Source organism: Pristis pectinata, chromosome 7 (genome assembly GCF_009764475.1).
Source record: "Pristis pectinata isolate sPriPec2 chromosome 7, sPriPec2.1.pri, whole genome shotgun sequence".
Classification (NCBI taxonomy): domain Eukaryota; kingdom Metazoa; phylum Chordata; class Chondrichthyes; order Rhinopristiformes; family Pristidae; genus Pristis; species Pristis pectinata.
The window spans coordinates 36,193,419-36,208,336 of NC_067411.1; the positions used below are offsets into that span (position 1 = coordinate 36,193,419).

At 41.4% G+C, this 14,918-nt stretch overlaps 1 protein-coding gene across 10 annotated transcripts in view; it reads right to left on the reverse strand.

The window, feature by feature from the left end:
* LOC127572484 (multiple PDZ domain protein) overlaps window positions 1-14,918 on the reverse strand; it is a 295,812-nt gene that overhangs the window by 27,167 nt on the left and 253,727 nt on the right. For all 10 annotated transcript variants that reach the window (XM_052019821.1, XM_052019820.1, XM_052019825.1 and 7 more), the window contains 4 exons: window positions 14,045-14,126; window positions 6,260-6,340; window positions 4,728-4,820; window positions 3,430-3,504 (listed from right to left, as the gene is read on the reverse strand). In XM_052019821.1, the coding sequence (XP_051875781.1) occupies window positions 3,430-3,504; window positions 4,728-4,820; window positions 6,260-6,340; window positions 14,045-14,126 (331 nt within the window). The remainder of the gene's footprint in view (window positions 1-3,429; window positions 3,505-4,727; window positions 4,821-6,259; window positions 6,341-14,044; window positions 14,127-14,918) is intronic.

A 14,918-nucleotide genomic window follows, 5' to 3' on the forward strand; every position in this document is an offset into this window, starting at 1 on the left:
CCTCACAATCTACCTTGTTTGACGTTGCACCTTAATGTCCACCTGCAATGCACTTCCCTGTAGTGGTGACACTTTACTCTGTACTCTGTTATTGTTTTTACCCTCTACTACCTCAATGCACTGTGTAATGAATTGATCTGTACAAACGGTATGCAAGACAAATTTTTCACTGTACCTTGGTACAAGTGACAATAATAAACTAATACCACTTTGTTTACGAGGTTTTCAGACAGGCACTTAAATAGCCAAGGCATAGAAGATATGGTTGTAACGTAGGCAAATGTGATTAGTGTAGATGGGCAAAAAGGTCGGCGTGGACGTTGTGGGCTGAAGAGCCCAGTTCTCTGCTGTACAACTCCAAGTTGGTGAGGATGTTAATTTTTTTTTCAAGTAGACTTTGAAAACATCCTTCAATCATTTCCTCTGCCCGCCTGCCTCTGACAGAGTTTGCACTAAAATGCTGCATCAGGAGCTGGTATTGTGAACCATGTGCCCCATCCTCTGAGGCTGACTGAATGTAATTGGATACTCAACGTTGGCGAAGTTAGCCTCAGAGAGAACCACGATATTGGTTCACTTATCCTGCCAATGAATTTGGAGAATTTTGTAGAGTTGGTGGTAACTCCTTGGTGTTTTGAGGTGCCTGCTGTAGGTGTCCATTCCTCTAAAGCTTATTAGAAGTTGGGGAGTACTGCTGCCCAGTGGACTATGAGCTTTATGCTGAATATGAGACCTTAACCCTTGAACATTCTTTCCCTCAAGTGGCTAAAAGCTTTGGAGGTAGTGTTGAGAGATGGTTCCTAAGATAATGCAAAGTGGCACACATTTTCCAGTGTTTCACTGTAAATCTTTATGGTCAGGGGACAGTATTGATCAATGGGATAAGTTTGGTGGATGGCCTTCTTATGTGGATGTTTAGCACAATAGCCATTCTCTTGCACACTTCAGTGATTGAGTCAATGGCTTCCATGTGTGCATGTATAGAAGCACGTCTGAGTACTGCAGCTCAAAGGCAGAGGTTGAGTGACCTTGATTCTGGAAAGGAGGCTGAATGGTTTCCTTCCATGTTTCAAAGCACCTGGACATAGCAGGAAGGTGATCACAGAACTGGAAGGGAGGGAGGGATCCGCACAGTCATAGAAGAGGAGATAGGTGTGTACTGTAACGATGTAGCTTGGAAGCCAACAGAACTTGGTGCTTAATGGGTCCAATTGTGCAACTCATGGATAGACAGTTACTGCTTACCATCATTTCAAGTTGGAAGGTCAATGGATTGGCAAAGTTCCTCAGCATTTGCCTGTTCAGCAGCGAAAAGGGCCTTTGGTAGCTGAATTTCCCATTCAATTGGTGGGCAGCCTTTTTTATTTCCAGTGATCTAGGCCTCTGTGAAAGTTTTCAGTGCACTTGGACTGCTGAGTGGTAAAAGTACTCTGACTGAGTGAGACCCCAGGAATGAATCAGGAGTCTATCTCATTCTGCTGGATGTGGAAAGAAAAACCTCCTGGTGTCTGAACCTATGCCCTGAAGAAAACAGTACGGAAAGAAAGCAATAGTATAGATTCCTCATCTTTTATAGTGGGAAAAGTCCAGAGAAAGAGACTCAGAAGAACTTGAGGGGAATGAAAATGCAGAGTTTCTATGAATTAACTAACAGGAACATTACTGCAACACGGCAGTTTAGGAGGTGTGGAGATAAAGGAAAGGTGTGGTTGTGAAAAATATTTACAAAATGTTCAAGACAGTGCCAAGTACCTGTCTGATGTCCAGATAGCATCTTAATTTGGCTGGGTGCCACTAGGAAATAGAGACTGAAATTCTATTTAGCTGCTGCTGTTAAATTCCAGAACTCATTCCTCCCGTCTATCCAATTACAACCTTTCCTTGCTGCTCTTTTCCATTCTCTGAGATAAGACTGGGACAATTATTAACCGTTTTTTTTTCCTTCCATTGAACATAAACAAATGGAACAAATTTCCTTTTCCCACCAACATGCTGGTGGAAGTGTATAACTTTGAAATTAACAAATCAGCAGGAACAAAAAAAAGACAATAATCTTTAAGGGTTTTCATGCATAAACATGAAAACACAAAATCATTGGTTAAATGCCACATTCAGCACCAAGCAGTATTTTATTTTAGATACAGTGATACCTTTATGTAAATGGTAGACGTTGCATTTTCAAATTAGTGTAAGATATTAATCCACTGTTGTATATATTATCTGTATTCATAACTATATTGATCTGCATGCCATCACAGTACCACATACACTGGCTATGTTCAACATGTGGAAAATAAAAATGATACTAAAGGTGGGTTTTTATCAATTTAAGATGAAAATTCACAAATGGTTCAGAACGTGAACACATTTCTGTACTTCCTTAAGGAATGGGAGGCCATTTTAGTCCATTGAGGCAATGCTGGCTCCCAGAGCAAATCCATTCCCCAATAATTTTCGTGTAACCTAATTCCTTACATTTCCATCAAATTTCCCCAGATTCTACCACTCACTTATCCACTTGGGTTAATTTACAGTATCTAATTAACTTATCAATATGCAAGTCTTTGGAACGTGGGAGGAAACCAGAACACACGGGGAAAACTCACACGGTCAAAGGGAAAAGCTGCAAACTTCACATAGGCAGCATTGGATGTCAGGAATGAACCTGGGTCTCTGGACCTGAGGCAGCAGCTGTAATAGACTGATTATTGCAACGCCTTCAAATGTATATGTAGTCATGTTGCATTCTAATTATTCACGTATTAATATGCTGGTGTTAGAATATGTTTTTTGTTTGAAAAAGGTTGTTTTGCTGATCATAGAAAGTGAGGTATAATTTTGGAAAATTTAGACTAATTTTAATTCAGAAACCTGGTATGTTCAGTAACTATAATTTCAAGCATTGGTTAATTTAGTAGTCTAATTTTTGAAATGCTTTAATCTCTGTGGCAAGGGTACTTCTGTGGTGTTATTGAGGACAGAGTTCCAATGTTTCGATCCAATGATAAAGGAATGGTGATACAGTTCCAAAATTGAACATCATGCAATATGGAACAAATTTGCAGGTGGCAGGTGTCCTTCTTGGTGGTAGGAGTCATGTTTGGGAATTGTTGACCAGTACAATGCATTTCTGTAGATGCTCCACACTTCAGCCAGGATGCACTGGTGGTGGAGGGAGAGAATATTTAAAATAACTAACACTCAAGGAAATGGTTGAAAAATTTATGTGGAAGTTATTTTTTTTTCCCGACTGAAGCCTATAATTGGAATTTCAGCTATTTCACTTTACCAATCTATTCAGTCAGGATTGTAAAATGAAAACAAAATTAATTTGTATCTAACCAAGAACTTTGAACAAGTATCCTATTAGGAGAGAACAGAGAAACAAATACATTATACAGAAAGTAAAATGAAATATTTAACAGATACCTTTTCTATAGGGTGACCTATAACAGGTTCATCATCCACTGCCAAGATTCGATCCCCAACCTTAACCCTTCCATCCTGTTAAAAAAAAACACAAATCCTTTAGTTAATAATTAACAAAACAAATACAGACCTAGAAATTCTTTTGCACAAGTTCATCATTTTTCTGTGCTACATAATTGTATTTATCACACACGCTGCTGGAATTTTCTTTCTGGTTCTCTGTGCGTGTGAGGCACATACACAAGGAGGCAGCTGGGCATGTGCAAAAAGTCACTTGCACAAGATTGTACTGCATTGATTAAAAACCCAAGAATGGTGAAGGCTTCACACTCTGAAGCAGATGTCGATCAGAGAGCTAAGTGAGGCTTATTCAGCATTTTCCAAAGGGTGCCTGATCTCGCTGGGGCTGCTGCCAGGGTGTTCGAGGCATCCAACTTCTTTGAGGGAGATTCTTGTTTAAGTTTTCTTTCTTAGTGATCACTCCCACCCACACATTGCAAACAAAGCAAAAAACAGCTAAACTGCTCTGTGACTCTGTTTCCCCACCATCATCCTCTAAACACCCTGGCTGAAAGACCACGAGAGCTCTCTTCCGTGCAGTGACAATAGCTTGCGCATCAAAGACTTTCGTCAAATTTTGTTATGCAAGGATTTGCTCGCAATTCGTCTGGGAGGAGCCACCCACAAGACCAATGTTTCTCCACATCCCCTCCTCAGGTGCTACTTTGGATTTTTTTTTACAATAAATCATGTATATTCTATGTAAAACTCAGTTCATTTCAAAGCTCTATCTCCCAGTCCACTGCCAGTAGTTACTGGTTCAACTGATGAAACTACTTATATATTCTTGTTATAAGCTATAAACAGTTTCTTTATTTAGGATATGAGTTAAGTTTGCATATGCAACTTTGCTATATCAGTAAGTCAACTGCTCATTAAATCATTGTATTTTCATTAAGTCATTAATCATTAAGTCATTGTACTTTTAACTGAGTTAGAAGGCCTTGGGTTCATGACCTTGGCCTGAGCCTTCATCACAACATCTAGGATGAAGTACTATTAGTTTATTAGAGTAGAAAATCCCATGTAACTATTTCAAAGGTGATCTGGGAGGTTGGAAAATTTCAGCCCTCAATTAACATCACTAAAAGCATTTCTGGACTTCGCCTCATTGCTGTTTGTGGAACCTGGGTTTCTTGATCTCCTTTACGAGCACTCCACTGGGTGAAATATGCTTTGGGATGCAATGATGTTGTGAAGTGTTCTCTGAATTGAACTTGGTTCTTCTTCCAACCTACCTTTGATGCTGTTCCATATTCTGTTAGATTCTTGATAACTACTCCATCATTGGTACTCTCTTCACTAATTGCAATTCCTAGTCCGCTTTGATCCTGCACAAATAAGAACATGCTTAGATTTCTATTCATATATCCAGATGAAAAAACTCTCTTAAATTAGCAGAAGTATTAAAGATGGTTATTACTCTCATGGAAAATTAGTGCGATAGGACTTGTCACCCAATCTAGTAATGAGATTTGAACAAAAATATTGTTGCTTAATGGGAAATTTTCTGAAGCCTAACATCCTGGCAAATTTCTCATGTCAGGGATAATAAAATCAAAACCCAATTTATTGTGGTTATTTCTCAGACCACTCCTTCTCTGCTTTTAAAAAGTGCTCACCATTGAGAGCTAACAGGCAAACTCAGACAGCAGATAGTCTTCACACTGCCAGAAGCAGGGAGTCACAAACTGGGACCTCTCATTCTTAGCCAAGCTGGCCTACATGTGATCCAAACCCAGTATTGAGGCTGATTCTTAAGGGACAATGAGGAATTTATAACACTGGCATTGTCAGTGACATCAACATCTCATGAATAAATTGTATAAAATTTCAGTTTAGTGGAAAGGGGTTGAATTGGATGTTACAACTGGGAAAATTTCAAGACCAACCTTAAATGCTCGCTTCTGGATGGAACAGGTGGGCTGGGGAATGACAACAAAGCAGCTTCCCATGACATGGACCATGCACCAGTGAGGATTTGTGTTTCATATTTAGCAGCTTCCAGGTTTAACCCTGGAAGACTATATATCCTGGGTCTTAGAAAAGCTGCTAGATAAAGGCTTGCATTATGAAAAAGGCAATCAAATTTTCAACACTGGTTGAGTGCTGGAAGGACCAGAATTCGTTTTACTCTACCAACTTTACTTTTTACCCTGCCTCTTTCTGTGGCCCAACTTCCACCAAGGGATTGTCAATCACAGCATCTCTCTGCAAGTTTAGGCCATTCTCCCTTCCCCCATCCTTTGGGCATCCACTATCCCAGCTTCAGCCTCCATATCTGCTCCTGGGCTGTGGATATTGCACGGGATGTTAACTCCAACAACCAGGCTGGCATCCAGCTGGAGAATCTGCTTGAAAAAGGGAAGTATGCCGTGGAGTCAGAACTTCTATACGTCTGGACTTTTGAGTTACCTGATTAATACTCCTTTTGCTGTTCATAAAACCCATCATGTCCAAGAATGGGCCCATCAAGTTTTAAAAGAAACCCATTATACCCACTTCAAAATATTGCTTTGTGTCAATGAGCTGGAAATAATACAACATCTGAACTGTTAATTATTGCTGCACCAGTTTGTTTAGCGGGAGTTTCTCTTGTCCAATGACATCAGGGGTATTTGAAGAATTTTAAATGGCCTTGCTATTTTCCCTGAATATTACTTTATGAAATGTGCTCTTACTCTTTTGTACATCTAAAAATATTGTTCCAATTTTTTTTTCTAGAAAACAATATGAATTTCATAGATGCTTCAAATTTCAAGTAACTTACCTTAGTAAGTTGAACATCCTGAGTATTCTTAAATGATGTTGGACTTTTTCCAGCTTGCAACAGAGACGTACCTGGATCTTTCTAGAAAATCAAGTTAGAAATCATAATTTCTATTATTAATAATATATTAAAAATGACTAAAATCCACAAACAGCACATTCAAAATTCTATTACAACTCTGGAAGAAGGCATCTGAACTTAGCATTGAATAGCTACTGCTGTAGGCATTCAGAAAGCAATGTTTATTACATGCTTTATCATTCTATCATCTCCATTTAGGGTCAGAAATTTTCAGCCTAGTTCTCAAAGCACATATCTATTGTTTCAAGACCCCCCTCCCCAGCATACTATTTGCTAACGCCCAGTCCATTGAGAACAAAGTTGATAAATTAAGGGCAAGACTGACCTACCAAAGAGAACTGAGGGACTGTTGTGTACTATGTCTCACTGAAACGTGGCTCACACCTGCCTCACCTGACTCTGCTATTCAACCTGACGGCTTCTCAGGCTCCTTCTCCCTGCATACAAACAGAAACTGAAATGGTAGGATCCGATACAGAGAGTTGTGCAGTGCTGGTCTGAGGAAGCAGGGTACGGGATGTCACGGACTGGGTCCAGAACATTCTGAGGCGAGAGGGTGTTCAGCCAGAAGTCTTGGTACATGTAGGTACCAATGACATAGGTAGAAAAAGAAAAGAGGTCCTGAAGGAGGAATACAAGGAGTTTGGGAGAAAGTTGAGAAGTAGGACCTCAAGGGTGGTAATTTCAAGATTATTAACTGTGCCACGTGCCAAAGGTAGAAAGAATAGAAAGCTCTGGTAGATGAATGCGTGGCTGAGTGACTGGTGCAGGGGGCAGGGATTCAGATTTCTGGATCATTGGGACCTTTTTTGGGGGAGGCATGACCTATTCACTAAGGATGGGTTACAGCTAAACTCCAAAGGGTCCAATATCCTGGCGGGAATGTTTAATTTAGCTGTTGGGGAGGGTTTAAGCTAATCTGGCAGGGGGATGGAAACCATGATGTTAGGATACGGGAGGAGGTTTACAGAAACAAGTCCAAGACAGTGTGCAGTGAGGATGGCAAGAAGGACAGGCAGGTGAGAAGTCAGGATAATTTGCTGAACAATAGTAGTACAACAAATCAGGATGTTAGGATAGAGGATGAGGTATATAGAAACAAGTCCAAGGCAGTGTGCAGTGAGGATGGTAAGAAGGACAGGCTGGTGAAAAGTCAGGATAATTTGCTGAACAATAGAAGTACAACAAAATCAATAGCAGATACTGGACTAAATGTATTATATTTAAATGCACGTAGCATTTGGAATAAAGTAGATGACCTAGTGGCACAACTACAGGTTAATAAATACGACATTGTGGCAATCACTGAGTCATGGCTTTATGACAGATGTGATTGGGAACTGTATGTCCAGGGGTACACAGTGTATAGGAAGGATAGGTGGGTAGGCAGAGGGGGAGGTGTGGCCATGATGGTTAGTAATGATATAAAATCAATAGAAAGGAAGGACATTGGGTCAGAAGAGGCAGAATCCTTATGGGTGGAGCTAAAAAATAGCAAATATGGGCCCCCTAATAGCAGTCAGGAAGTGGACCATAAGTTGCAGTTTGAAATAGAAAAAGCATGCCAGAGTGACAACGTGAAGATAATTACAGGGGATTTTAACATGAAGGTGGATTGGGAAATCCAGCAAGGCAGTAGATCTCAGGAGAGAGAGTTTGTGGAATGTCTCCGGGACGGTTTTTTGGAGCAACTTGTTGATGAGCCCACCAGGGGATCGGCTGTTTTGGATTGGGTGCTGTGTAACGAACTGGAGGTGATTAGGGAACTAAAAGTAAAGGAACCATTGGGAACTAGTGATCACAATATGATTGAGTTCAGTTTCAAATTTGAGAAGGAGAAGCTGATAACTGGTGTATTGATATTTCAGTGGAACAAAGGAAATTACAGTGGTATGAGAGAGGAGTTGGCCCAAATTGATTGAAAGAGTAAGCTAGCTAGAGGGACGGCGGAGCAAAAATGGAAGGAATTTCTGCAAGTAATAAAGAAAATGCAGGGTAGATATATTCCAAGAAAAAAGGTTTTGTATGGAAAAAAGGCACAAATGTGGATAATGAGAGAGGTTAAGGCTAAAATAAGAGCAAAAGGGAGGGCATACAAGGAAGCAAAAATTAGTGGGGAAACAGAAGACTGGGAAACTTTTAAGAACCTGCAGAAAGAAACTAAGAAGATCGTTAGGAAAGAAAAGATGAATTATGAAAGGAAGTTGGCAGATAACATTCGAAAGGATACTAAAGAGTTTTTTTTTAATATATATAAGGAGTAAAAGAGAGACACGGGTTGATATAGGACCAATCAATAACGGTGCGGGAAAGATTATAATGTATGATAAAGATATAGCAGAAAAACTAAATGAGTATTTTGCATCGGTCTTCACTGTGGAGGACATCAGCAATATATCAGTTAGTCAGGGGTCTCACGGAATGGAACTGAGTTCAGTTAAGATTACTAGAGAGAAGGTGCTAGGAAAACTAAATGGGCTAAAGACTGATAAGTCTCCTGGACCAGATGAGGTGCATCCCCGGGTTCTGAAGGAGGTGGCTTTAGAGATAGCAGAGGCATTGGTGATAATTTTCCAGGAATCGATAGACTCTGGCATGGTTCCGGAGGATCGGAGGGTCGCAAATGTAGTTCTGCTGTATAAGAAGGGTGGGAGGCAGCATAAAGGAAATTACAGACCTATTAGTCTGACGTCAGTGGTGGGAAAGTTATTGGAATCGATCCTCAAGGATGTGGTTATGGAATACCTAGAGGTGCAAGGCAAGATAGGTCCTAGCCAACATGGTTTTGTGAAGGGAAGATCCTGCTTGACCAACCTATTGGAGTTTTTTGAAGAAATCACAGGTAGGGTGGATAAGGGAGAGGCGGTAGATGTTGTGTACTTAAGACTTTCAAAAGGCCTTCGACAAGGTGCTGCATAAGAGACTGATTAATAAGATGAGAGGTCATGGAATTACAGGTAGGATAACAGAATGGGTGGAGGACTGGCTGATTGGCAGGAAGCAAAGAGTGGGAATAAAAAGATCTTGTTCTGGTTGGCTACAGGTTACTAGTGGTGTTCCGCAGGGGTCGGTGTTGGGGCCGCTTCTTTTTACCGTGTACATTAACGATTTGGATGATGGAGTAAATGGTTTTGTGGCTAAGTTTGCGGATGACACCAAGATAGGTGGAGGGGTAGAGAGTATTGAGGAGACAAGAAGGTTGCAGAGAGACCTAGATAGTTTAGGAGAATGGGCAAGGAAATGGCAGATGAGATTCAATGTTGAGAAATGTGCAGTTGTACACTTTGGAAACAGAAATAATCGGGCAGATTATTATCTAGAAGGAGAGAAAATTCAAAGTACAGAAGTACAAAGGGACTTGGGGGTACTCGTGCAGGATACCTTAAAGGTTAACCACCAGGTTGGATCGGTGGTAAAGAAAGCGAATGCTATGTTGGCATTCATTTCGAGAGGTATAGTGTATAAAAGTAGGGAAGTGTTGATGAGGCTCTACAGGGCACTAGTGAGGCCTCATGTGGAATACTGTGCACAGTTTTGGGCCCCATATCTTAGGAAAAATGTGTTGATGTTGGAGAGGGTTAAGAGGAGATTTATGAGGATGATTCCCGGAATGAAAGGGCTTACATATGATGAGCGTTTGTCGGCTCTTGGACTGTACCCACTGGAGTACAGAAGAATGAGAGGGGACCTCATAGAGACATTTAAAATGTTGAAAGGACTGGACAGAATAGATGTGGTCAAGCTGTTTCCCTTGGTGGGTGAGTCCAGGACCAGAGGGCACAATCTTAGAATTAGAGGGTACAGGTTTAAAACAGAGATGAGGAGAAATTTCTTCAGCCAGAGGGTGGTGAATTTGTGGAATTCCTTGCCATGTACAGCAGTGGAGGCCAGATCATTGGAGGTGTTTAAGGAAGAGATAGATAGATATCTAAATAGTCGGGGTATCAAGGGATATGGAGATAAGGCCGGAAAGTGGGGTTAGAATACTGTTTTTTTTGCCCCCCTCTCCCCAATTTCTCATTTATTTTTTCCTTTTTCTTTGGAGCAGACTCGATGGGCCGAATGGCCTACTTCTGCTCCCTTGTCTTGTGATCTTGTGATTGTCACCATCCACGCTGACAGCCATCAATGAAGCTGAACCTGTGATCACAGTGGAGGACGCAAGATCAGTCTTCCAGAGAGTGAACACGAGGAAAGCACCTGGCCCAGATGGTGTCCCGGGCCTTGTGCTCAGATCTTGTGTTCAGCTGGCAGAAATATTTGCGGACATATTCAACCTCTCCCTGCTTCAGTCTCGGGTTCCTTCCTGTTTTAAGAAGACCACTATCATCCCAGTACCAAAAAAAAGCAAGGTAACATGCCTCAATGACTACCGACCAGTGGCTCTGACATCCACCATCATGAAGTGCTTTGAGAGGTTGGTCATGGCATGCATCAACTCCAGCCTACCAGACAACCTGGACCCATTGCAATTCGCCTATTGGCAAAACAGGTCTACAGCGGATGCCATCTCTCTGGCCCTACACTCAGCTCTGGAGCATCTGGCCAGTAAAGACACATACGTTAGGCTATTGTTTATTGATTACAGCTCTGCCTTCAATACGATAATTCCAAGCAAGCTTGTCACCAAACTCTGAGACCTAGGGCTCAATACCTCCCTCTGTAACTGGATTCTTGACTTTCTAACAAACAGACAGCAATCAGTGAGGATAGGCAGCAATTCCTCCGACACGATTATTCTTAACACTGGTGCCCCACAAGGCTGCATCCTCAGTCCTCTACTCCACTCCCTATACACTCATGACTGTGTGGCCAGATTCTGCTCTAACTCCATCTACAAGTTTGCAGATGATACCACCGTTGTAGGCCGTATCTCAAACAGCAATGAGTCGGAGTACAGGAAGGAGATAGAGAGCTTAGTGGAATGGTGTCATGACAACAACCTTTCCCTCAATGTCAACAAAAGAGCTGGTTATTGACTTCAGGAAAGGGGGCGGTGTACATGCACCTGTCTACATCGATGGTGCTGAGGTCGAGAGGGTTGAGAGCTTCAAGTCCCTGGGAGTGAACATCACCAACAGCCTGTCCTGGTCAAATCACGTAGGTGCCATGGCTAAGAAAGCTCACCAGCGCCTTTACTTCCTCAGGAGGCTAAAGAAATTTGGTTTGTCCCCTTTGACTCTCACCAACTTTTACAGATGCACCATAGAAAGCATCCTATCTGGATGTATCACGGCTTGGTACGGCAACTGCTCTGCCCAGGACTGCAAGAAGCTGCAGAGAGTTGTGGACACAGCCCAGTGCATCACGGACACCAGCCTCCCCTCCTTGGACTCTGTCTTCACCTCTTGTTGTCTTGATGTAGCAGCCAGCATAATCAAAGACCCCACCCACCCAGGACATTCTCTCTTCTCTCCTCTTCCATCGGGTAGAAGATACAGGAGCCTGAGGGCACGTACCACCAGACTTAAGGACAGCTTCTACCCCACTGTGATAAGACTATTGAACAGTTCCCTTATACAATGAGATGGACTATGACCTCACGATCTACCTTGTTGTGACCTTGTATCTTATTGCACTGCATTTTCTCTGTAGCTGTGACACTTTACTCTGTACTGTTACTGTTTTTAGCTGTACTACATCGATGCACTTTGTACTAACTCAATGTAACTGCACTGTGTAATGAATTGATCTGTACGATTGGTTTGTAAGACAAGCTTTTCACTGTACCTCAGGACAAGTGACAATAATAAACCAATATCAATCTCCAAAGGGCCGAAACATATTCTCTCTTTTGGGTTCACATGGGTCTTTCATTTTAGTTCTGATAACTTCACATCTTCAGGTTAAATAACCCCAGAAGCTGCTCCCCAAAGTGCTATTCTCAGCACTATTCATGACAACTCTTTCCTAATGAACAGAAATTTATGTAACCAATGCTAATATTATTATAAGCCCAGACTTTAAATGAGATAAATTTTATCTCCTCTATTTTGTAGGTTTTTATAGACGGCTTTGAATATCAGAGACATTCACAAGTAGTTGTAGTCAAGAAAGCCAGGAGTATGACTTAGCTGCATATCATTATTTTTGCAGTGTGGTTGTGACACATTAATTAGGATTAGTTGACAGATCAAATCTTTATCCTGAAATCCAAAGTCAGAGCTTTATTCAAAAACAGCAGGGATAAGCCAGGTAATTATAGGCCAGTGAGTCTAACATCAGTGATAGGGAAGTTACTTAAAAAAATTCTGAGAAACAGGATTAATCTGCAATTAGAAAGGCAGGGATTGATCAGGGATAGTCTTTGTTTGTGGGAGATACTGTCTGACAATTTTGATTGAGCTTTTGAAGAACTAACAAAATGTATTGATGAGAGCTGTGTGGTTGTTGTCGTCTCCATGGACTTCAGTAAGGCCTTTGACAAGGCAGGGTGGTCCAAAACATGAGAACTCATGGAATCCAAGGCAAGTTGGCAACTAGGAGCCAAAGTTGGCTTGGTGATAGGAAACAGAGGGTGATCGCGGAAGGTTGCCTTTCTGACTGGAAGCTTGTGATAGTGGTTCATCACAGGTAATGTTGATGGAATCCTTATGGTTTGTCATATACATTAATAGCTTGGGTATGAATGTAGGAGGCATGATTAGTAAGTTTGCAGATGACACGAAAATTGGTGGTGTTGCTGACAGTGAGGAGGATAGTTCTAGGTTACAGAATGATAATGATCAGCTGGTAAATTAGGTGAAGCAATGAGAGACGGAATCTAATCCCAATAAGTGTGAGGTGAAGGATTTTGGGAGGTTTAATAGAGGTAGGATATACAGTACAAATGGTAGGGCCCTAAGGAGTATTGAGGAACAGAGGGACCTTGGTTTACAAGTTCAGAGATCCCTAAATGTGGCAGAACAGGTAGATAAGGGGATGAAGGCAGCTTATGAAATGATGGCCCTCATTTTCTGGAAATAGAATAGAAGGGCATGGAGATCATGGTACGACTTTATAAAACTTTAATTAAACCACAGCTGGAGTACTGTGTGGAGTTCTGGTCGCCATGCTATAGGAAGGATGTGATAATATTGGAGAGGGTGCAGAGGAGATTACCTGGATGTTGCTTGGGATGGAACATTTCAATAATAAGAGATTGGATAGGCTGGGTTTGCTTATCTTTGAGTGGAGGGGGAACCTGATAGAGGTACACAAGGGGCAGAGACAGGGTGAATAATGAAGAACTTTTCCCCATAACAAAAATGTGTAGAACCAGAGGGCAAGGAGTAAGAGGTTAGAGGGGGTCCAAAGAAAATTTTTTTCATCCATAGGGTGGTTGCAATCTGGAACACACTGCCTGAGTGGTGGAGGTAGGTACTCTCATAACATTAAAAAAACTATCTAGATTGCACTTGAATTGAAAAGGCATAGAAAGCTACAGAGCAAGTGCTGGTAAATGGGATCAGTTTGGCATGGACATAGTGGGCTATAGGGCCTGTTTCTGTGCTGTATGACTCTTTGAAAGACCTTCACAGTGATATTTTTAAACCCCAAATACTACATAGCAAATTTTAACTGCTGCGTACAGTGGTTTTACATTAATCTACGAAAACAGCAACATCAGAGAACCGTAATGCAGCTTTCTGATGGTCACAGTGAGACTTCATGGATTTGCTGGAAGTCAAAGCAGCAGTGGTGCAATTTACTTAATATTTCTACCTCCTGCTGGGTTCCTGGAGTGGATGTGAAGTCAGGTGATTTTACAGGACTGACTGCCATTTGATTGACTGCATCTGTGCTTCTGTAAAAGAAGTGCAAACACTAGTGATTAAATAAAAAGAAATGAACTCATTTTGCTTTAAATTATTAAAGCCATCCCTGTTGCTTTCAAAGATAATGTATTGTGCAATCTCTTCCAGTTGGATTTGGGGACTGTATGTTTTAAGTTACAGCATCCAGTGAATATTTTCAAGAAAATGATCTATTGAAAGAGAGAACAGACAGAATCAGGGGTGAAGTGCTTTGATGTATAACCCTCAACATCTTTATGGATAGAGAAATCTCCCTTCTCTGTTTAATTATATATAATTATAGTTCAGTTGGAAGCACTCTCACCTGCAAGCCAGAAAGTTGTGGTTTCAAGTCCCACTGTAGAAGCTTCAGTTCAGAAATTCAGACCGTCATTCCACAGTTAGGGTGTGCTTCACTAACATTAATGCTTTATCTGAGATTAGATCGAGGCCATCAACAAAAAGTCCTTCAGCACCTGGCACAGTACTCCTTCAGGACTAATTGAGTTTGATTTTTTTTTAGCATTTGCAGAATAAATGTAACGACCAGAAAAAATGAACCAGCAACCAACTTGAAAGCAGCTGATAATTCTTATAGATACCATCAGTGAGGGGGTCCGTTATTGCACTTAATGCCTTTACAGCTGCTTAAAGATAGAGCATAGGCTGGAGTCAGGTAATCCAAAATAGTAGAGCTGATGTGAAATTAGTATTCTATTGTGGTTATTCACCTTACTGGTATCGAACCAGCTCCCAAGATCACGAGTGTCGTCGGAGGCCCCGACCCAAGATGGTGCGGGGCC